We start from the raw sequence: 23,874 nt of genomic DNA, 5'->3' as shown, positions 1-23,874 counted from the left end.
GTGAGTGTGGGTTTGGTTAAACCTCTCAGGTCAGGTGGACTTTGTAACCCTAACCGTAAAGCGCCCTACAGCACTGTGAGTAACAGTTATGGTGTTTGCACTCACAGTCTAGACAAGGGTCAGTCTATTTTAATGAAAATCAGCCAAATGTGGAAGGATTACCTGGCTGCTTCTGACCCCTTCTGACCTGGGCATAGAAGCCTAATGACGCCTGTGTGTGCATGGTGGTATAATAATAGTTACAAGTAACGATTGTTGACACGCTCTGCCACTTTTCCTGTGGAAAAAGGCACCTCTCGTCACATATTCATCATCTTTCCTTTTGCCCTCTTTTTCTTCTTAGCACTTCATACCAGCTGGCATTCTAATATATTATGTCTGTTTGCTTATGATCTGTCATCTCATCTAGCGTGTAAGCACCACATGGGCAAGGACTATGTCGAGAGTTGACTTGGTGCTGGGTACTATGCTGAGCTTATTATATACACTAGAGGCCTGGTGCATGAAATTCGTGCACGAGGGTGGTGGTGGTGGTGGTGGTGTGGTGTGTGTGTGTGTGTGTGTGTGTGTGTGTCTGTCCCTCAGTCCAGCCTGCACCCTCTCCAATCTGGGACCCCTCGAAGGATGTCCGACTGCCCATTTAGGCCAGATTCTGGTGGGATCCGGCCTAAATGGGCAGTCAGACATCCCTCTCACAATCCAGGACTGCTGGCTCCCAACCGCTTGTCTGCCTGCCTGCCTGATTGCCCCTAACTGCCCTCCCCTGCAGGCCTGGTCCCCCCAACTGCCCTCCCCTGCAGGCCTGGTCACCCGCAACTGCCCTCTCCTGCAGGCCTGGTCCTCCCAACTGCCCTTCCCTGCAGGCCTGATCACCCCCAATTGCCCTCCTCTGCCGGCCCGGTCACTCCTAACTGCCCTCCCCTGCAGACCTGGTCCTCCCCATGCCCTCCCCTGCAGGTCTGGGTCCCCCCAACTGTCCTCCCCTGCAGGCCTGATCACCCCCAACTGCCCCCGCCTGCCGGCCATCTTGTGGCGGCCATCTTGTGGCGGCCATCTTGTGGCGGCCATCTTGTGGCGGCCATCTTGTGTCCACATGAGAGTGGCCATCTTTGACCACTTGGGGGTGGCCATCTTGTGTGTTGAAGTGATGATCAATTTGCATATTACCTCTTTATTATATAGGACTAGAGGCCCGGTGCACGAAATTTGTGCACGGAGGGTGGTTGTCCCTCAGCCCAGCCTGTACCCTCTCCAATATGGGACCCCTTGAGGGATGTCCGACTGCCCGTTTAGGCCCGATCCCTAAACTGGCAGTCGGACATCCCTCTCACAATCCAGGACTGCTGGCTCCCAACTGCTTGCCTGCCTGCCTTCCTGATTGCCCCTAACCGCTTCTGCCTGCCTGCCTGATCACCCCCTAAACCACTCTGCTGCCAGCCTGTTTGCCCCCAACTTCCCTCCTCTGCTGACGTGGTCACCCCTAACTGCCCTCCCCTGCAGGGTTGATTGCCTCCAACTGCCCTCCCTTGCAGGCTTGGTCCCTCTCAACTGCCCTCCCTTGCAGGCCTGGTGCCTCCCAACTGCCCTCTCCTGCTGGCCATCTTGTGTCCACATGGGGGCAGGATCTTTGACCACATGGGGGCAGCTATATTGTGTGTTGCAGTGATGATCAATCTGCATATTACTCTTTTATTAGATAGGATAGAGGCCTGGTGCACGGGTGGGGGCCAGCTGGTTTGCCCTGAAGGGTGTCCCGGATCAGGTGGGGTTTCCCTTGGGGTGTGGGGCGGCCTGAGCGAGGGGCCTGTGGTGGTTTGCAGGCCAGCCACGCCCCCTGGCAACCCAAGTGGAGGCCCTGGTATCTGGAATTTATTTTCCTTCTACAATTGAAACTTTGTAGCCTGGAGCGGAGCAAAGCTTGGGGCTCCCTCCAAGGCCGGCCGGCAGGCAGCCATTTCTGTTGGGGTTATAATTGAAACTTTGTTGCCTTAAGCGGGTGGGCCTGGCCAGGGTGTGCAAAAAGTTTTGCTTCCCCTGCTGCCGGCGGCAACCCTGGCCTGCTCTCTCAAGCTCCATTCTGCCGACATTTGTTTGAATTTGTTTACCTTCTATAATTGAAACTTTGTAGCTTGAGTGGAGGCTTAGGCCTGGCTAGGGCAGGCGGAAAGCTTGGCTTCTTCTGTTACCTAGGAAACCTTGCTCTCTGTGGCTGTAGCCATCTTGGTTTGGGTTAATTTGCATACTCGCTCTGATTGGATGATGGGTGTGGCTTGTGGGTGTGTCAGAGGTATGGTCAATTTGCATATTTGTCTATTATTATATAGGATTATATAGGATGATCTCATTTTATCCCAACAACTTTTGAGTTGGGTATGATACTGTTTTACAAACAGAAAACTGAGGCGCAATGAGATTAAGAAAATGACCCAAGATACAATCTATTAAGAGCCTAGATTTGAATCCTGGTCTGTTTATGAAACTCAATTGTTTCTCTTTCTCTACTTGCCTTCTCCAGTTTGGGAACATGGCCAGAAGGGCTCTCAAGCTCGCTTCCTGGACCAGCATGGCTCTTGCTGCCTCTGGCTTCTACCTCTACAGTAACAAGTACTTGGACCCTAATGACTTTGGTGCTGTCAGGGTGGCCAGAGCAGTTGCTACGGTAGGTGTTTTTTTTTCTTCAATTGGGGGTGGAAAGGAACTATCATATTAAATGCAGGTGTTCATATACGTAGCAGATGGACATGCTGGTCACACATTTGTGGAGATACTCATGTATCTATCCTTACATGTGCAAAGCTCCCTCTACACTGTTGCGCAGGCATGGATATATACCTTCTCGTTCCAATATCCCTGTATACACAACCTCTGCCGTCCTGAAGTTAAGGAGAGTAGGATTGTACAGGATCTTTGTGTTAAAGCCTACATTTTAAGTTCCATATCTCATTTTAGTGACAGACTCAGAGGGCAGCGCTCCTCAGTGAATACCTGAAAAGAAGGATTTGCCATTTTGATTAAATTGTATCAGAAAACTTGGTCTCTCTCTCTCTCTCTCTCTCTCTCTCTCTCTCTCTCTCTCTCTCTCTCTCTCTCCAATAAGATAGTGTGAATGGTTCTTGATGCAGGGCTCATACTCAGCATTTAGGCTTCAGAGAACTTTGGGGATTCCTTCAGTCCTCTAACTGACTGAGAATCTGAGTTGATGATGTGACCATTGATGGTTTTGCCCACTGGCTCAGGAGCATCATTCCGTTGTGAGTGTGTCCTCTGTGGAAAGCAGCCTATATCACTGTCCTATTTGCTTGTGGGTAGATTACTACATGCTTCATGCTTTCTTTTCTCCTCTGTGTCCTGCAGGATGAGCTCAGCCTTACTCCCCCTGTAGCTGTATTCTGATGCACAGTCTGTTTGGGTTGTTGTCCAGCCATTTCTTTAATACTTGGTGCTATCAAGTCTTCTTCCTGGCATGGCTCAGAGGGGAGGCTGCTGTAGTGCCTACCTTCTAGGGAAAGCCGAGTCGGAGAATCACGACAGACAATAGATAAGCAGAGCAGGGACTATGAAACAATTTCTGTGTTTTCTGAGTGCCTTTTTGGGGTTTAGCATTGTCTTATATGCTTTGAGGAGTAGAAGCAAACTGTCCCACTTAGACAAAACTTTGAAGGAGCTTCTGGCTGAGAAATGCTCATCTGAATGGGTCAGAAAACAATCTACAGCTATGCATGGGCTCAAAATAGTGACTTGGACGGCCACCATTGTGGGACCTCAGACACAGGAGTGAGCCCTTGCGCTGGGAGTCAGGAGGAGTGCCGTAGGGAGTGCCATAGAGCCTTAGGGATTTGAACAGTTGGACAGAAGGGAGGAAGGTCTTTACCAGTGCTTTATAAATCAGCCTCTAGACTGTGCATTCTTTAAAGGATAGGGTTCTGGTCTTGGCTATTCTGCACTGCTTAGTGACCAGGTCTTGGTTGTGGTTGGCGTTCAACAAGTATATGTCAAATGGAATAAAGCTTTGGGGTGCAGACGAAGGAACAAACTCCTCTCAATATTAGCTTTGTAAGCCCCTTTGTTGTGGCAGAATGCACAGGAGAACGATCAGCCAGCACTCTGAGGGAGGAAAGTTTAACTTTCATTTCACAGATCTGCTAGTCCAGGGGAATTCCGGATCCGAAGCCTGAACTGAACTCATGGGGAGGCTCTGACCTATATATCTCCTCCTGTGGCGGGCCCCTGAGGGTCCCTGAAGCTCCGCCCAAGTCAATCTTGGCGGGGCCTTGGGGCTTGCTCCTCAGTTCCACCCAAGTCAGCTGTGGTGGGGCCCTGGGGTTAGGCTCTGCAGCTCCACCCAAGTCAGAGTGGGGAAGTAAGACTACAGTTTTTACCAGATACTGAACTAGATTGCAAGCCCCCTCCCGCCCCCCCCCCCCCCGCCCTTCCCCCATTTTCCTTTTCACCTTAACCTCTAGGGGCCTCAGTTGCTCAATTCTAAAAGGGGATGTTTGGGCTGAAGCCGGTTTGGCTCAGTGGATAGAGCGTCGGCCTGCGGACTGAAAGGTCCCAGGTTCGAGTCTGGTCAAGGGCATGTACCTTGGTTGCGGGCACATCCCCAGTAGGGGGTGTACAAGAGGCAGCTGATCGATGTTTCTCTCTCATTGATGTTTCTAACTCTCTAACCCTCTCTCTTCCTCTCTGTAAAAAATCAATAAAATATATTTTAAAAGGGGATGTTTGGGCAAGGCAATCTCCACAGTTCCTCCATGCCTGAGATATCTGGGAGACTGTCATCTTCTGATTCACCAGAGGTAAAGGGGGCTTCTCTTGGAGTTTTGGCCAAGGGACCGAGAATCAAAACTTATGCTATTAGAGCAAACATAAATATAAAATGATGTTTATTTGTGATACAGAGAGTGGGATAAGCTTACCCAACAGTCCTCATTCAATTAGTATTTACTGAGCATTTACCTGTATGCCTGACACAGTAAGGACAAGCCCCTGTGCCCAGAGAGCTGAAATTCTAGCAAAGGGGAGACAGTCCGTATACAAGGAAACAAATGAGCAAGGTAATTTTGGATGGTGGTTTGTTAGGACAGACAATTGAGAGTTCCTGGGGGGGTGGTGAGGCAACTTTAGATTGGAACTCTGCAGAAGTGGCATTTGTGCAAAGCTCTGATTGGCAGGAAAAAGCCAGCCAGGTTAAGATCTGGGGGCAGAATCAGGGAAAAAGGAGACATATGTAATACTCTGAAGAGTAAAAAAATAAAAAATAAAAATCTGGGGGCAGAGTGTCTGAGGGGTGGGACTACCTGTTCCCAATGTCAGGGGCCTACAGCTTTAGTTCTTAGGCAGAGGAGTCATATTTGATGCCTGGGCACTAAGCTTTCCCTTTCCTTGCTTCACAGACAGCTGTCATCAGTTATGACTATCTCACCTCCTTGAGGAGTGTCCCCTATGGCTCGGAGGAGTACGCACAGCTTCGCTCCGAGGTAAGGACCCATGGGACCCATCTGAGCCCGACCGGGACTGAGTAAGTCCCGAAGTGGCTGCAAAACCAGCACACTTCCTGTGTGCAGGGGCCAGTGTGGGGATCAGGGATGGGAGCTGGGGAGGAAGGAGGGAAGGACCACCTCCTCATTGGAGGTGCTGTGGCTGCCCAGGAGGGGCTGGGCTGCCAGGCTGACATCAAGCTGGATCCTGTAGTGCCAGGGCCATGGATCTGCAAGCACTGTCAGGGAGGCTGGGGTGTGTTTCTGGGATGACTCAGGAGGAAGGATGGCTCTGTCTCTGAGATAACTCAGCTGGCTTCCAAACTGCTTTGTCAGGCAAAACCTAGTTGAAAGAGGTTAATTGTTTTTTTTTTGTCCTCTGAGGGTGACACTGGGGCCTCTTGTAGGCCTCTTGAGTGGAGCTGTCCACCCCATACACTCTGTTCTCACTTGGAATAGGGTGGTTGATTTTGATGCTGTGACTAGATATCCCAGAGAGTCGGGGCACCAATTAAGAGGGCATCTTTGTTGAATGTAAGTTGAGTTTGGGGTCAAATGTAGATACTTTTGGTTCCTCCAGAAAGATGTGTCTTTGCTCAGCCCTTTGCCCCTTAGAAAATTCCAAGTCATCCTTCCAGACTCAGCTCAAACACCTCCTCTTATCAATCATCCTTGGTGGATGGAATAATTAATTTTTTAAAAATTTATTTAACATTTTCATTATGGAAATTTCAGCCATTCATAGGGGTAGAGAGAATAGTGTTATGAAGTCCTGTGGAACTGTCATTCAACTTCAGAAATGATCAATATTTTGCCAATCTTATCTTATTCCCCCTTTATTCATTCCTTTATTTATTTTTTATGCATTTATTATATTATTTGTTGAAGTATTTAATAGCAAGTCTCAGGCTTTGTATTATTTCATGTTACTTACTTCTGTATGTATTTCTAATAGATAAGGACCTTTAAAGAAACCATGATCATACCTAACAAAATTAACAATAATTCCTTAATAACTTCTAATAGTCCACGTTTAAATCTTCCTTTTTGTCACCAAAATATATTTTTAAAGTTGGTTTGTTCAAATCTGGATCCAAATAAGGTACAAATATTGCATTTGGTTGATGTTTCCTGAATCCTTTCAAATCTATATTTCCCCTGCCTCTTTTCTTTCATTATTTTTTTGAGCTTTTTTGCTTATTGAAGAACCAGATCATTTATCCCCTAGAATTTTCCACATTCAGGATTTGGCTGATTGCATCCTCAAAGTGTCATTTAATAGGAAATAGTTTTGCATGTCACACAATTCAAAATATATAATATTTGAACATACAAAATGATTCTCGGATCCCTGTTCCTCAGGATCCCTATTTTCCTGCCTGAAGGTGGTCATTATTTCCTGTGTATTGTTTTAGAGATAGATTCCTCTTTGAATTTAATCACTCTACCTTTATTCCTGCCACAAATGATAGTTGGTCTTTTTCTCTCTTAAGACTATAGCTTCTATTCAATCAGGGATTGGGTCTTTTTTATATCCTCTACCTCTAGTGATGACGCCTGGGACTGAGTTGATTGAATGTCTGTTTCAATGCCAGGCTGCACCTTGCTAGCCACTTGCCTTGGGAGAGTAAGGTTTGGAATCAGAAGACCTGAGTTTGTGCCTCAGCTTTGGCGAGGTCATTTTGGGAGCTGCCATTTTCCTTGTCTGTAGGCTGGAGATGGTTATACCCATCACTAAGGAATATTTTGTGAAATGTAAATGTAAATAAGTCAGATGGCTACTAGAAGGTGTGCTCCTTGAGCACAGGGACTTGTCTGTGTTGTGTTTCTCCATGTCTGAAGCACCTACAACAGTACCCCGGGCACAGTAGGTTCTGAATAAAGGTTTGTTGAATGAATGAATGAATGAAAGTTTGTATTGGAAGGTCTCAAAGTCTGTAGCACTTAATCTCCCCCCACCCCCTCGCTTTTCTCTGCCCTCCTTTGTCCATCTAACTAATGCTATGGGCTTTGGAACCTACCAGAGTAACATTCTGCAGAGAGGTCCAAGGGCAGAGAGCAGGCAGGGGCAGGGGTGCCATGGAGACAGTCGCCCTCCATGTGTAAGTTATCTGAAAGGCCGGGGTGCCACAGCACCTGGGGAAATTGAATAAGGAAAGTGCAGCCTGGCATGGTAGTTGGCACCAGATAACAGGGGTATGGGCTGGTCCCGAAGTTGTGCCTTGGAAGGAGGAGCTGGCTGGCACTAAAGAGAACAGGTAAATATTGCAGGAGTGTGTTCTTCCATCAGAACACTTATCTGTCCTCATCTGAGTGACTGATAAAGGAGTGAGCGAAGGGTAAAACATAATTATCTCAACCTGTCAAGCCAGCGTCCCCAGGTCCTGGAATACGCCAGAACCAGGAGATGAGCTTGGCAGGCACTTTCAAGGTTGGTGCTCAGCTGACATGGATCTCAGTGACTCAGCCCTGAGTCAGGAGGGGGTGGGACCCGATGCGGAGTGTTTCCTTCAGGCGGGCCCAGTGGCACTTTGCTAGATAGCTGAGGGTGTGGGGTGGGGCCCAGGGGCTTTGGAGAATGAGATCCCTGGGGCTCAGGATGCTTATAAACAGGGAAAACGTGTGTGAACTGGCCTGTCCACAGGGCAGAAAAAAGTCATAGCTGATGCAGATGTTCAGACAACGGGCTGGAGATGTAGGACAGTTTATTCTGAGCGAGGGGTTGGGATAAAGTGGACATATGTTAATTCGACAGCGCAGGAACCATTCTATGGAGAACCATTCTCATCCAAATTTTCCTTTGGGGAATTAGTCATATCTCAGGTACTCACCATGAGGTTTGAATGGGGCTCATTCCATCCTCAGCTACAAGAGTGGGCATGTGACTTAGGCCCATTCCTCTGGCCCTAGAGATTGATTCAGGGAGGGCACCTGTGCCAGGCTGGGCAGTGAGCATCAGCTCCAGGACTTTTGGGGGTGTCTCCCATAGGACAGTTTTTTTTCTGCTGGATGAGCAGAGAGTATAGGATGTTGGCTTAGGGCTAATGATAGCCATCTTGCCCCCTTGGGGGGAAAGCCCATCTGTGAATGCAGTCAGTATTGTGGAGAGATGTGTCATTTGAATCCCTGGACCTAATGGAGGCTAAAGCCAGATGACCGCTAGACTTTTTAGTTATATGTGCTAGGAAATTCTTTTTTTGCTTAGCATAGTTTGAGTTCAATTTTCTGTTACTTGCAACCAAACGAGTCCTGATACACTGGGGAATCTTAGAGAAGCAAACTGGATCTTAAAGCACAATCAGGGTTTTGATAGGTCAGAGAAGGACTTTTCTCTCAGGAAGAAATGAAATTCAGAAATTCCAAGACAGTATGAGGAGAGGTTTGGATGGTGCTGGGTAGAATTTGAGCCATTTTGGCTTCTGGCTCACCACGAAGCACCTCTATCTGTAAAGTGGTAGCAGTGGCCTTTGCTCCAACTGAGTTTGTAAGAACATAGATGAGAGGCTTTACTTAATTAAACATGGGGATTATTTAATCCAGCCAGAGAGGCGACCCAGAAGCACAAAGTTTGCCTTGTTGGCTCCTTATCATTTTAACGAACAAGTTATTGATTTCTGTTTTCCTTATTTCTACGTTTATTAATTGGAATACTTCTATAAGAAAGAAGTGTCCCTTCTCCTTCAGTTCTTCTTTTTTCAAAAAATATATTTTATTGATTTTTTACAGAGAGGAAGGGAGAGGGATAGAGAGTTAGAAACATCGATGAGAGAGAAACATCGATCAGCCGCTTCCTGCACGCCCCCCACGGGGGATGTGCCTGCAACCAAGGTACATGCCCTTGACTGGAATCGAACTGGGACCCTTCAGTCCACAGGCCAACGCTCTATCCACTGAGCCAAACCGGCCAGGGCCTTCAGTTCTTTTTTTTAAAAAAAAAAAATATTTTATTGATTTTTTACAGAGAGGAAGGGAGAGGGATAGAGAGCTAGAAAACCGATGAGAGAGAAACATCGACCAGCTGCCTCCTGCACACCTCCTACTGAGGATGTGCCCGCAACCAAGGTACATGCCCTTGACCGGAATTGAACCTGGGACCTTTCAGTCCGCAGGCCGACACTATCCACTGAGCCAAACCGGCCAGGGCCTTCAGTTCTTTATTGAAATTTTTTTATCATTATGAACTTATGCACTTTTTATCATTATGAACTTGTTTTATTCTATGAGTTAGAACCCAAAACAATTATTATTAATTTTATTGCTGAAATAGTTCAAACTGTGGCCATTGGGAACTCAGCAGGTTTCTCCTATCTTTTTTTTTTTTTTTTTTTTTTTAAAAAACATGTTTTATTGATTTTTTAGAGAGAAAGGAAGGGAAAGGGAGAGATAGAAACATTAATCGGCTGCCTCCTGCATGCCCCCTACTGGGGGTTGAGCCCCAAACCTGGGCATGTGCCCTGAATGGGAATCTAGCCAGTGACCTCTTGGTGCATGGGACGATGCTCAATCCACTAAGTCACCCTGGCCGGGCTCCTGTGTCTTTTTGATATGCCTTATCATTTTTTGAACACCATCTCAATTTTTTGGTACCACAAGATGCCCCAGGCTCTCCTTATATTTTCCTTGCTCCAACCTTGTAATCAATAACTTCTCCTTTTATTGGAGAATGATATTTAGAAACCAAGATGTGGATGCATATTACTTTTGGGGTGTTGATGTTTCTAGACTCTCCGAAGAGACAGAGTCAGGAAATTTATGTACGTATACTTATTCATGCATACACACATCCACCTTTATATCTATCTATCCGTCCATTAAAAACCATGAATTCATATTGATATCTTCAATTTCAATATAACATTACAGAATTCATTTAGCCTTTTCCCTTTCCTTACATTTACTTTATTTCTCTGACAGTGAGATACCTGCCTCTAATTATCTACAATATATTAACTGATTTGTTCAGCCCCAGTGTAGTTAAGACCTCTCCTCCAAGTAATACAGAAGCAGGGCAGTGGCCTAAGATGGGTGAGACTGAATTAATTAAGGGGTATTTGAGCTGGGTTTGGAAAGGTGGTTAAGATGGAAACCCGTGGCACTGGGGACAAGATGATTTTGGTTGATGGGTAAAAATTTTAGAGATCATCTGTAGGAAACAGACATTAGTTCTGTGTCTGGAGACTAGGGTGAAGGTGAGTGAATGGACATACTGGCAAATACAATTAGAGCTAGGTCATAGAGGGACCAGATGCCAAGTTTTTTGCCATGGAAACTTCTAGAGTGAAGTTTTATTAAACCTTAAATGAATGTGAATGCTTAAAGTTACCAGTTACTGAATATTTTTTGAGCTTTTACTCTGTCAGATGTCAGACAGTAAGTAGAAGAGTGAACGTGTGTGTGTGTGTGTGTGTGTTTGAGAGTGAGAGAGAGAGAGAGAGAGAGAGAGAGAGAGAGAGAGAGAGAGAGAGAGGTTGCATGTGCCCTTTCCTTTTTTAAATAGAGTCCTACTAATGAGAGGGGACCTTGATTGCTACTGACTGGGAAGTTTGCTTATTTATTTATTTTTGTTAATCCTCACCTGAAGTTATGTTTTCTATTGATTTTGAGAGATAGTTGAAGGGAAGGAGAGAGGGGGAGAGAGAGAGAGAAACATTGATGTGAGAGAGACACATTGATTAGTTGTCTCTTGCACCTGCCTTGACCAAGGGTGGGAATGGAACCTGCAATCCAGGAATGTGCCCTTGCACTGAGAATTGAACCTGGGGCCCTTTGGTACTGGGGCCAATGTTCTAACCATTTAGAAACACTGGCCAGAGCATGACTAGGAAGCTTTTTAGCAGAATTCAATATTGTGTTACTGGTAGGGAGCAAACTGTCAGCCTATTACTGATAAATGCTGGGCTGGAGCCTGTGGCCTGGGTCCCTGAGTGAGTGGGCTTTGTTTGACTTCTCCCCTGAATTTGTTAGACTTATCTACCAGGCATAGACTTGGCAGGGCAAGCCTCTCAGATGGGGGCCTGCGTCCTAGGTCAGGGAGGCGCTGAATACCAGTGCTCTGCAGGTATGAAGGTCCCAAAGGGGCGGAGAGAGGAAAGGGTGAGTCCACCATGCTGTGCTTCTTCTCCCAACTCACCAGCTGCAGTTCCTCCTGTCACAAGGAGTGAGGGAGAGGGCAGAAGTATTACACCTCCGATGGCACTCCCTCCACGTGCTTGTGTGAAACTTAGAGATAGGAGGTTCACCTGCAATATTTACCCTCAGAATGGGAGATAGTTTTAAATGTGCTGCAAGGACCTTTTGTGCCTGCTAACTTCAGCTAGCCTTTACACCTGACCTTGTTGAAGAACACAGGTGTTTTGGGCTTGAGTAGGGGATAGCAATTTTGGCAGTACTGAAATCTGCATTAAGAGGGAGGGTCATATGTTGGCACTCTTGAGAACCATGGCATATGGTAGGGTGTTTGCAGGGGAAAGGGACTTCATATGACCAGTGGATGTTGCCCAGAGGAGTAGAGTAAGGAGCTAAGGTGGGGTGATGCCTCTGTTTATAATTACTCCATTGAACTTGAGAAAGCCACCTTTGGCATCAGCTAGCTCAGGCCTTTGATGTACAGATGCGGAACCGGAGGTCCAGAGGCTTGATGCCACTCTTTAGGCCCCCGCAGGTTTGTGGCCGATCACGGGCTTGGGCTTGGATATCCAGGTCTTGTCCAATCTCTTGTTCTTTGCATTTGATACTTGATTGTCTCCATTTATCAACTTCCAACTTGGGGGAAAGCCAAGTTGGATGGAAAGTGGAACCAAAGAAGCTTGGGCAGCTGTTCTTGCCAACTAGCTGCAGTGGCTGGAGTTGCTTCTCCTTGGGGTCTGTCCCCCCTGGTGTGAGCCCTGAGGCTGACGTGCTGCTTGGGGTCGGTTTGGGAAACACAGGGGAAGAGGAAGAAGGGCAATGGAGCCTCCTCCCTGGGATTCCTTTACCCATGCGCTCAAGCAACCAAACAGTTAATTCAACAAATAATTGGAATTTGCGTTCCTCGGTAGAGGGGAGTGTAGACCCCAAAGGAATTGGTAGATGCTAGCTCTGTGGTTTGGGAAAATGCTTCAACTCTTAAGCTATGGAAAAGCTGCCAGTTTGCAGGATAACCATACTACCAGCTTAGTGAAGGCATGGCAATTCAGTTGGCAGTTTAAAGAGCTCGTTGCTCTGCAAGGGGAACTGTAGCAGTGTCTGGCTCTTCAGGAATATTATCTGAAAGCTGGGACTACCCTGGCCAAGTTAGGACATGTCTCCACCATTTTCCATCCATTTTTTAAACATATTGTTATTGATTTCGGAGAGGAAGGGAGAGGGAGAGAGAGAAACATCAATGATGAGAGAGAATCATTGATCGGCTGCCTCCTGCATGCCCCCTACTGGGGATCGTGCTCCCAACCCAGGCATGTGCCCTGACCAGGAATAGAATCATGACCTCCTGGTTCATAGATCGACACTCAACCATTGAGCAACACTCGCTGGGCTAATTATTCCATCCATTTTAACCCACATTAATGGAGCCTGCTGTGTGCCAGGTCCTGTGTGAGGCTCAGGCTCAGAAGATATAAAGGAAAATAAGACATGTCCTCTGCCTTCCAGTTGCTCACAGTCTAGTGGGGAAGCGGTGTGAAATCACAGCTGCAGGAGGGTTGATTTGCCTTCATTCGAGCTCCGGTCCCTGACAGCAACTAGCCCCTGGGCCATGAAGAGCGGGGACAGGAGCCCTGCAGGAGAGGGTCTCCTCACCCAGCCGGGGGTGGGGTGCATGCTCAGGAAGGCCTCCAGAGCAGCGGCGTCTAATTGTGCCACAGCTGTTTTGCATGCACGGTGTCTGTCAACCTGGAGTGGAAGCTTTTCAGTGAGCTTCTGTGCCCTTGTGCCTCTTCTGCTGGTCATCAGGGAACATTTGCCTGAGAGGGAACATCTCCTCCCTGTTCTGCCTAGAGGAGGAGGGAAATTGAATCCTTGCTCTCTTGGTGACTGGCTTTTTCTGAGTTTGTGATAATTTCTGCAGGAACATGAGCTGCATTTAATTTGCTCTGGTTGGGTCATCTCAGGACCAGGCCTCTGGAATAGGATGAGAGTCTGCGATGGAATCTAGCACGTCCTTTTTAGTTTTCTGTGTACCCAAAGCTCTCTGAGTACTGCATTGCAAAGCTGCACAACTTTCTGCAGTGGCCCTGACCCCATGGCCTTCTGAATTTGGGGAACATTCCCTAGGAGTGGGCTTTTGGGCCTTGGTGTGGTCTGGGGAGAGATCTGGGGGTTCACTCCCACCAGTGGGGACGCTGGAGGAAAATCTGGCATGACCCAGCTTCCCTTGGAGATGGGGGCTCGCAGCACAGTGGCTTCTCTGTAGTTCCTAGCAGACCACTCAAAGCCCTTGATTGCTGTGGACTTGCTGGTGACCTGTAGACCATGGCCAATAACAATGTCCCATCTTGCCAGGTTTGCGTATCTCTTGTCTTTTTAAAAATGTGAAATATATAAGACCTAAGAAAAGGTATAAAAATAATGTAGTGATTGCCCCTGTACTCACTATTTCAGAAATAACACCTTACCCTTACAATTGCAGCCCCCAGGTACTTCTGCCCTGACTTCAGCCTTCCTCCTACTTAACCAGACACGAGCTCCATCTTGGTTTCGTTGTTTATCATTGCCATGCACTTCCTTGGCACGACCAGCCATTTTTGTGTTTGTGTGATATTTTTTTCATTCTGTTGACTCTTTTTCCATTACTTGGTTTTGTTCTAGGGAAAAATATCCGTGAAATTGCAGATTTGATAGGCTAGCTCTCTCTTTTTAGGGGGCCTAATGCATATGCAAATAAGCATTCTGGGTACCACCCCCATTTGCCTCTTGTACCACATTTTTGCACACCATCACTGGTGCCGGTCGCACTTTGAGAAGCACAGGCTGCACCGTCTATTGTAGACGCTGGGCCAAACTCTGGCTTGCACACACCATTGCCTTGGTCTATCTCCTGCTGGGTTTGGCCCCTCTCTTTCCAGCTCTTCTCTTCTCCGAGCTCACCCTGTTTGTCTCCTGGTGCTGGTCCAGGCTTGAAGCTGCCTGTTGGGGTAGTGTTTGCTGCTGCTGCTCAGAGGCAGTGATCGCTTTCCAAAGGCCACAGCTGAAATGAAACAAAATAAGCCCCTGGGTTTCAGGTGATGGGAGGCCGTTGTTGTGTGCGGTGTCTCTCCATCCTGTTCAGCACGAGCATCACATTAGCCGATTCCTCCTTTGCATGTGTCTGCAGTCCCCTTGCCTGCACAGGCTGCCTGGACACACAGGGTTGCTTCCTCCTGCCGCAGAGCTGCTCTCTAACTGCCGGCCCACCTGGTTCTTGCACAGTGGGTGGAGGAGGGCAGAGCGCCCTGCTCCCCAGAGGCAGTGCTGTGTCGAGGTACTGCATTGACCCACACCTACTGGGGCAAGAGCTGGAGAAACCGCAGCTGCTGCCTGTTCTTACCCGTCTCACACTCTGTCCTAGACTAACCACAGCTGGGCTCCCCTGTGCTGATTACGTTTCCCACTGCAAAGCTCCCAAGTGGCCTCTACCTCTGCCGAGGGGAGTGAAGGGCAGTGGGGCTGAAGCTATGTGATGATGGAATCAGGGTGGGCATAAGCTGGGACTTCCTTACCTCCAAGGTAGGTTATAGTACTGGAATGGCTTACCAAGGACAGTGGTGACATCTGTATCTGGAAGGGCAGCTTTCCCAAAACGGGAGAGATTCTGTCTGTCTGTCTGTCATGGAGGGGAGTGTGACGACTCGCTGGTGGTTCCCAACCTTTAGGCAATTAGAGTCACCAGGGAAGCCTTACAAAGTGCAGACTTCTAGACCATACACTTGAAAGATTTATTTTCCATGATCCTGGGGTGAGGCCTGGAAAACCATATATATATATATATTTATATTTACAGAGAGGAAGGGAGAGGGATAGAGAGTTAGAAACATCGACGAGAGAGAAACATTGATCAGCTGCCTCTTGCACACCTCCTACTGGGGATGTGCCCACAACCAAGGTACATGCCCTTGACCGGAATTGAACCTGGGACCTCTCGGTCCGCAGGCCGACACTCTATCCACTGAGCCAAACCGGTTAGGGCTGGAAAACCATATTTTTAATGGCTTCCGTTGCTAAGAACAAGTGTTTACATGGACTGAACACTAAAGGACAGGTGCTACACTAGGAGCTCTCTCTCTATTATCTTCTTGAACTTCATAGCAACCCTGTGAGGTAGATACAATTGTTATCATCCCTGTTTTACAGATGAAGAAACTGAGGCAGATTGATTGACTTGTCTGAGGGCCCACAGCTAGTAATTAGGTATGTTTCCTGTGACTGCCATAACAAATGACCACAAATCGGTGGCCACTGACAACAGAAATGTGTTCTCTCATAGTTTTGGAGCCTGGAAGTCCAAAATCAAGATGCCAGCAGGGCCACACTCCTTCTGGAGGCTCACGGGAAGGATCCTTCATTGCCGTGTCTGGCTTCTGGTGGCTCCCGACACTCCTTGTGTCCACACCACTCCACTCTCTGCCTCCATCTTCTCTTCTCTTTCTTATACGGACACTTGTCCTTGGAGTTAGGGCCCACCCAGCCAGTCCAGGGTGATCTCTTCAAGATTCTAAATAAGGTCCTGCCAGTGTGGCTCAGTGGTTGAGCATTGACCTATGAACCAGGAGGTTCACAGTTCAATTCCTGGTCAGGGCACATGCCTGGTTTGTAGGCTTGATCCCCAGTAGGGGGCATGCAGGAGGCAACAGATCAATGATTCTCTCTCGTCATTGATGTTTTTTATCTCTCTCTCCCTCTCCTTTCCTCTCTGAAATCAATCAATTCTAAATAATGTCACAATCACAGGTTAGGATATGGACATATCTTTTGGGGTGCCAGCATTCAACCCACCACCAGGTCTTGGATTTATCCGCAATAGTGTGGCTCCTGAGCGGGTGCCTATGACCACTTGACTTCCTGGCTGTCTCTTCTGGACTGGCTGACTCCTGGGTTCCTCCGGGCGAGCCGAGGTGTGGATTTCTTTGCTGTATCAGGGAGTTTGAACCTTTGTCAAGCCTTGAGAAACCAGTGTTTTCTGCCACCTCTCTCACATCCCCTCAGCCCTCGCCATTTCTCCCAAAGCCCTTTGGTCTCCCGAATTCTTTTTTTTTTAATTTAATATATATTTTATTGATTTTTTACAGAGAGGAAGAGAGAGGGATAGAGAGTTAGAAACATCGATGAGAGAGAAACATCGATCAGCTGCCTCTTGTACACCCCCTACTGGGGATGTGCCCACAACCAAGGTACATGCTCTTGACTGGAATCGAACCTGGGACCTCTCGGTTCGATTCCGGCCAACACTCTATCCACTGAGCCAAACCGGTTTCGGCAGTCTCCCGAATTCTTACAGCTTCTTGTGCTCAGGAGGGTGGGCCACAGGGGCCATGAGGCCAGACTCATCCTGGCCTGGCCAAGCTGCATTTCTCTTGCCTTGCTTGTCATGTCTCCAAGATGGGAATCGCTGGAGTAACAGGTATAGAGGGAAGGCCATGGTATACCAAATAAAGTTGATGGAAGGCGCTCTGCAGCCGTAAGGGTGAGCGAGGCGCTTGTTAATAACAGTAATAATCGAATAGCCTGTTCTTGATTTCCTGCTTCTTACTGTCTTGGCCCCAAGCAGCTATTTTCTAACAAATTAAAATCTACTCAGCTTCCTTTCTGTCCCTGAGTAAAACTACCCTCAAAGCTCTTGCTGGCGACAGCAAGCCTTTTTAATAGACTTTTCCTTGTAGAACCGTGAGACATATGTCCAATTAGCAGAATAACTTCCCTTAAATATACAAATAAACTGTTGACTGATAATGGCGGGACATATGTGAGGCTAATTTAAGGCAGCGTGGTTCAGGATCTGGGGTACCGCCCCCTTCCCCAGTCTGTTTCCAGGCCTCTCCTTCCCTGCTAATGGAACAGAGCTTCATGCCCCACATGCTAGAGGAGGAAGAGGGGCATCTCTGTGCTATGCCCGGTCACAGCACCAAGTCCCTAAGCCACTCATTCTTGTGGACAATTGTGCAGTTAATATTTAGTGAGCACCCACCACACCACGTGCCAGGCACTGTGTGAGGTGCTGGGTATGCAATGGCCTATTCTTGAGGGGACCAGAGGTAACTATCAGTTGATGGAACTCAGAGCGTCCACTCTAGGAGGCCAAGGACTCAATCTGGTTGCTTGCTGCTTTATCCACAACACTTGAAACAGCACTGGGCACACGCCAGGCTCACTAAGTACTTTGTAGAGGATCAGGGAGGTTAGTAAACAAGATAATGTCAGCTCTTGCTGAGTGCCCTAAAAGAGATAAAATGTGGTCATGGGATAAAAAGTGACTGAAGATGGGTTGGGGAAGGGCTCTCTGATGGGGGCTTTTCAGTTGAAATTGGAAAGTGATGAAAGAACCAGCAAGAAAAGAGCTGAGGGAAGACTGTTAGAGGAAGAGGCAGGGTGGGCTACATAATTTTCGGGGCCCACTGCAAAAGCAAAATGTGGGCCACTGGGGGTGGGTAAATCAGCATCGCCTTCCTCTGGCCCTGCATCCTAACCTGCAGGAGTCTCTCAGGAGATGGCAACCTCTGGGCTGGGACATGCTGGGAACCAGGATCGGGGGTGGGTGAGAGGTCCCTGCCAAGTTGCCTGTTGAACTTATGGTGGTGATGCGAGTCTGGGATAGGGAGAGAGACTGAATAATGTGTATGACCCTGACCCTTCCTATTGTTAACGTAAAAAAAACACACAATTGAAACCTGTAAAGAATTTTTGTGAGTTTGTTTGAGCCAAACTGTCGCCATATGCCTGGAAGCAGAACCTCAATGAATTGAGATAATGCTCCGGAGAATGGCGGGTTACATTTGTATTTATACATTGCCATCAAAGGAAAGGGACGTAGGTGGGTTATATGAAAGCCATTGGTGATAGACTAGAGAGGCAGGAGAGCAGGGTGGGGAGGGGGATCCCTGGGATTGGATAAAAAGTAAAATGATGGACACATACTTAGGTGGGTGCAGGAACAATTATTGATAATGAATTTGTGGTATCTGCCCTGGCGCCCAACACATTAGGTTGTGTCCCAAGGGGTCCGGAAAAAGGGAAGTTACAAGTTACCTAGACATTTCAAAGGGTATGTTATCAAAGATGCAAAAAGACAGATAGGCTCAGATAAGGTAAAGGTTGACCTTGTCAGTGAAGAAGGGAAGGGAAGGGAAAGAAAAGGAAGGAATGGGAAAGGAAGGGAAGGGAAGAGGGCTGACTGCATGTTATTCTGCTTGTGGACTGACATTGGTTTTTCTTGTCTGTAATTGTCATTCTAGAAGTGCCATCATTCTTCCAACCGCAGAGTAACTGTTGAGAACAAATTAATTATGTATCTTCTCAGTGTGTATGATTAAGGGGCACATGGAGGGAAGGGTTCTCTTTAGTTTTTCTGGCAACTAGGCTCCCAAATGGATGCTTTCCAGACTGAAGAGTGCGTGTCCTGGGCTCCTGTAGGCATCTGGGTTTGTCTGTGTGGTGGCAGGCAGAGTCACAAGTTGCCAGTAATATTATTAATCTCTTAAATTTTCAGCATGTGCGCTGTTTGCTGAGGGCTTGCACACTCACATCAGCTCATTCGTTGGGATTTCAGGGATGCTGGAACAACTTTCTTTCCTTAATACCTCCCTAAATCATTGCTGATGCTTGTAATTCCACCATTAGAGATTAATTCCTTTGGCCTAAAACTTGTTCCCTATCAAAATACACGTATTCTTGGCAGCTGTGTAGAATGTTTTATTCATTAAGCTTTCTCAGCCATTAGCAGCTGCCCTCCCCAGATGCCCCCTCCTGCAACTTTCTTTTTGGATGGCCTTCTCTGAAACAGAACCTATATTTTGGAAACTATCCCATTCCACAGAATTCTACTCTCAGTTGCGGAGGCTGGAAAAACAGGCAGGTTATAGAAACTCCTGCCAAAGTGACAACGACAGAAAACAATTTCCTGCATTACCACCTCTAGGGAGTATTTGCATTTGAACTGAAGTTTTCTGGATACACAGTGCTTAATGCACAGGAACCTGTACCCCTTCATTCTGTCCTGTCAGCGGCCTTACCCTTAGCTCTCTCCTTTATTGGGCTCCCTGATTGAGGCAGAGGCGAGAGAGGGTCCTGGCTGGACCACCTTGAGAGTAGATCCAGTTTTTGTAACTCAGATTGGGCATTGGCTTGGAGTGGTGTTCACTGTGGGTAGCAATGAAAGTGGAGTGGACCACATGTAACATAATGTCCATTCTGCAGAAGCAAGACTGAGGTGTCAGGACAACTCCAGTTGGAGTGGGGCTAGAATGAAAATGTCTTTAGAAGCTCAGTAAACACAGTTGTAGATTATTAGGGTCAGAAGACACCTTAGAAACAATCTAACTCTGGGAAAGCAAGCATATTTCATTTGCCAACTCGGATTGATAAGTAGTGGTTGTCTTATAAGTAGTGCAGAGTGGAGAATAAGTGAGTCTTCACCTGGGCTCAGTGACTGCATGTTATGGTAGATTAGTGATGTCTGATGTGTGGTCATAGAGGAGAGACACGATGTCACCCACTTGCTATTCCTGATTCTGCTCCATCTCTCATTCACAAATGAGCCCGCTGAGATCCAGAGAGCTGGGATGATTTGATCAGGACTACACAAGTAGGGGCAGTAAGTTAGGGGCAGAATTGGCCCACAATCCAAATCTCTTGTGTCCTGGTTCAAAACCCTTTTTTCCTGAAGTATCCAGGTATTCTAAGAAATGTTTCACTGTGGTTAAAGAGCACTGTGGTCTGGGAGCCGTTTCTGGGTTCAGGTCCCAGCTTTGCCACTGGTTAGCTGGGTGCCTTGCCCAAGTTATTTAACCTTTTGGAACCATAGCTTCTTCATCTGTAAAATAGGGAATAATAATTGTGTCTATCTTATTGGGTGGTTGTGGAATTAAATGAGATATTACACATATAAAGTGTCCAGATTAGGGCTTAACACATAGTAAGTACTTAATAAATGTTAGTAACTTAATTTAAGTGTTACTTTTTGTTTTTTAATCCTCATTGAGGACATGCTTTCATTGATTTTAGAGAGGGAGAACAGGAGGTGGAGGGGGGGGGAGGAGGAGAGAGAGAGAGAGAGAGAGAGAGAGAGAGAGAGAGAGAGAGGAACATTGATGTGAGGTTGAAACATCGATTGAGTGCTCCTCCCCAGGGGATAAAACCCGCAACCTGGGTATATGCCCTGACTAGAATCTAACCTGTGAACTTTTGTTGTACAGCCTCATACTCCAACCAACTGAGCCACACGGGTCAGGCTAAAATGTTACATTTTTATTGCATTGTCCTTCTAGATTCTTTAAAAAATATATATTTTATTGATTTTTTACAGAGAGGAAGGGAGAGGGATAGAGAGTTAGAAACATCCATGATAGAGAAACATTGATCAGCCGCCTCCTGCACACCGCCTACTGGGGATGTGCCTGCAACCAAGGTACATGCCCTTGACCGGAATCGAACCCGGGACCCTTCAGTCCGCAGGCTGACGCTCTATCCACTGAGCCAAACCGGTTAGCATGTCTTTCTAGATTCCTGCTAGATATGGACACACAACCTTCCCATGGTCATCCCTCTCAGTGTCCTTCAGGGTTACCACTCAGCACCCACTTCTCTGCGTCCCCTGTGGAATGCTGTGGGACTTCTGGGTTTGAAGTGCTCCTGGAATTGTAGTTTGGTGATGACGACTCTCACCGTATAATAGCCAAGTGTGAACTGGTGCTGGGTCAGTAATGCCTGCACTTCTGGGGCAGCTTTTGTTGTTACACTTCATGCTCCATAGAAATTTGTCTTGGTTTGGAGCGTGTGATGCAGCCCTGGAGGCCTGCTGTGACTCCCCAAGGACCAGCTGCCGAAAGGGGCCTTGGGGGCCATTTTGCCTGGTCTCCTCTCTGACGGGAACATCATTGTAGCGTCTTCCCCGATTCTGTCACTGAACCCCTAAGCCATTGTGTTCCCCCCACCTCTGACCTAGTTTGGAGACTGGGCACCAATGCCCAGCTGGTGCCAGCCCCATCCCCTTATGCCCAACGCTCCTGTGGACCAGGGGTGAAGGGACTTGGAGCTGACTCCTGCAGGATGAGTGGCCACCCCTTGCATTGTATGACTTGCTCTCACTTTGGGTCACAGTTCGGTTGCACCATGGCCATGTCTGCGGTTGCTTCCCTGCTTTCCATTGTCTGGGCCAGAGCAGAGCGGATGAACATAGCCCCAGAGCTGTGGCATGGGCCGGAGCCCCGTTATTTCCAAGGGAGGCTCAGATAAAGGGAGGATTGAGAGCCACGCAGGGTGGAACTCCTGGCTCTGCTGTTAGTTCTGGGATGAGGGGAGGCAGTAGCATCGCCTGTGAAAGGGAGATGGTAGGGGGGTGCTGGAGGAGAGGAGAATGGGCCATCTGGGGCTAGGAAGAGGGGAAGGGAGGGGAGGGAGGCCTGGGTCCTGGCTGAGGAGGGTTTTGACAAGTGGAGAAGGGAAGAGAGTGGTGAGATTGTGGATCTGCCCGTGGATGGCACAGGAGGTGACTGATCACTGGTGGTGGGGAGGGATAGTGAGTGAGTGGGGAGATAAGTTACGAGGCGGGAAGGTGCCTGGGTTGCATCATGGGGGGCCTGGTAGGAGTTGAATGTCATACTGAAGGCAGTGGGGACTTTTGGAGGGTTATCACTGAAAGCTGTTTTCCCTTTTCCACTGTGACCAAAACCCTGTCCCTTCCTGACCCGCCTCCTTGGGCCTCATGGTCTGTGGTCTTGTCCAGTGTTTGCAGTGAGAGGCCTTATGCCTCCTGGGCCTCCCTCACTTCCTTCTCCCAGTGGATCTTAGTTTATTTGTGCAACTGGTGCTTTCCAGGCCTCTGTATGTTCATGAATTTGTTCCTAATCTCCATGCTGTTAGCTGGCTTATTGGAACAGCTCCTGGGAGGCCAGACATGGCCAGGAGCCATGGCGGCCGTGTGGCCCAGCTGTTGGATATAGCTGAGGCTCAGCTGGGGCAGGAGTGGGGATTGTGAGCGTGTGGGGAGGGCAACACGGTGGGCCCATAGCAAGCACTGGCTGCCTGGATTTTTTTCTTTTAGTTCATGAGGAATGCTTAACAGTGTGTTTGGAGGGGCAGCAGATTTTAGTAGAAAAGGACAGGTTTTGGAATCAGAAGATAATGACTCAAACCCTGTATCTACTACTTATTGGCCGAATAACCCTGGCAAGGCCCCTAACTTTTTGGAGCCTCAATTCCTGCATCTGTGCAGTGGGGAGAATGATAGTACCCACCTCAAGGCTCTTACCTGGATCAGGTGAGATAATGTGTGTCCAAGGTTTCATGCACTGTAAGTGACTGTGAATTTACTACTGAGGACCATTATCACGGTATCTGATGAGCAAGATTTGTTCCCAGCAGCTTATATCGTATGCTGGTACAGTGAGCCAACAATTCAAATAGAAACCAGTGATTATGGAGAAGAGTATGTGAAAATTACAAATCAGGGACCTATTTATACTTGTATTGTGCTGACAAGTCATTTGGCAACTTAAGTTTGATTCTCATTTTAATATGAAATTATTAACTGAGCCTTGGGTGTTAGTAAAACATAAGATGATAGGAAACACACATACATGGGCATTCACAGCCTTTATCATCTATTAATGAACACATATACATTGAATGAAGACAGGAACCTTTTGTTTAAAAGACTCAAGATGGATATTTATATAAAATGTGTCTAAAGTATTATAATTGATTTTAAAATAAACAGTTTATATATTCTGGAATTAGGTAGTGGTGTAGTCACACAACTTAGTGAATATAGTAACCACTATTGAATTGTACATTTAAAAATGGTAAGTTTTATGGTATGTGAATTATATCTCAATTTTAAAAATAAAAAATAACTAAAGCAATAACTTTATTATAAAAAATTTAGAGTCAAGAAAAAATTACCTAGCCTTTTACCAGTTCAAACAGTATGATTTTGATGTACTCTCTTCTAACCCTTTTCTATTATATCAATAATGTTCTATTAATATAATGAACTGTTTTTCTCATTTCCCATGTTATTCTTAGCATTTTTACATGTTGCTACATAGTGTTCATTTAAAATGGCTACCTAATATGCCATTGTGTAACTGTTACACAATTTACTTAACTATTCTCTTTTTCATGTCTTGGATTATTTTCTTAGGAGAAATTTCTAAATGATAGATTTTATTTATATATATGAAAAGAAAGACAAACTGCAGACTGGGAGAAAATATTTTCAAGTCATATA

The 23,874-nt window shown here is 47.0% G+C and overlaps 1 protein-coding gene across 1 annotated transcript in view; it reads left to right on the top strand.

Moving 5' to 3' along the window:
* Positions 1-23,874, top strand: part of ADCK1 (aarF domain containing kinase 1) — a 105,756-nt gene that overhangs the window by 4,225 nt on the left and 77,657 nt on the right. The window contains exons 2-3 of the mRNA XM_028141300.2: positions 2,516-2,659; positions 5,397-5,480. Coding sequence (XP_027997101.2) covers positions 2,525-2,659; positions 5,397-5,480 — 219 coding nt within the window. The 5' untranslated portion in view covers positions 2,516-2,524. The remainder of the gene's footprint in view (positions 1-2,515; positions 2,660-5,396; positions 5,481-23,874) is intronic.

The sequence above is a fragment of the Eptesicus fuscus genome, chromosome 5 (assembly GCF_027574615.1).
Source record: "Eptesicus fuscus isolate TK198812 chromosome 5, DD_ASM_mEF_20220401, whole genome shotgun sequence".
Lineage (NCBI taxonomy): Eukaryota > Metazoa > Chordata > Mammalia > Chiroptera > Vespertilionidae > Eptesicus > Eptesicus fuscus.
Note: the sequence above shows the minus strand (reverse complement) of the source record. Positions and strands in the feature narration are given on the sequence as shown.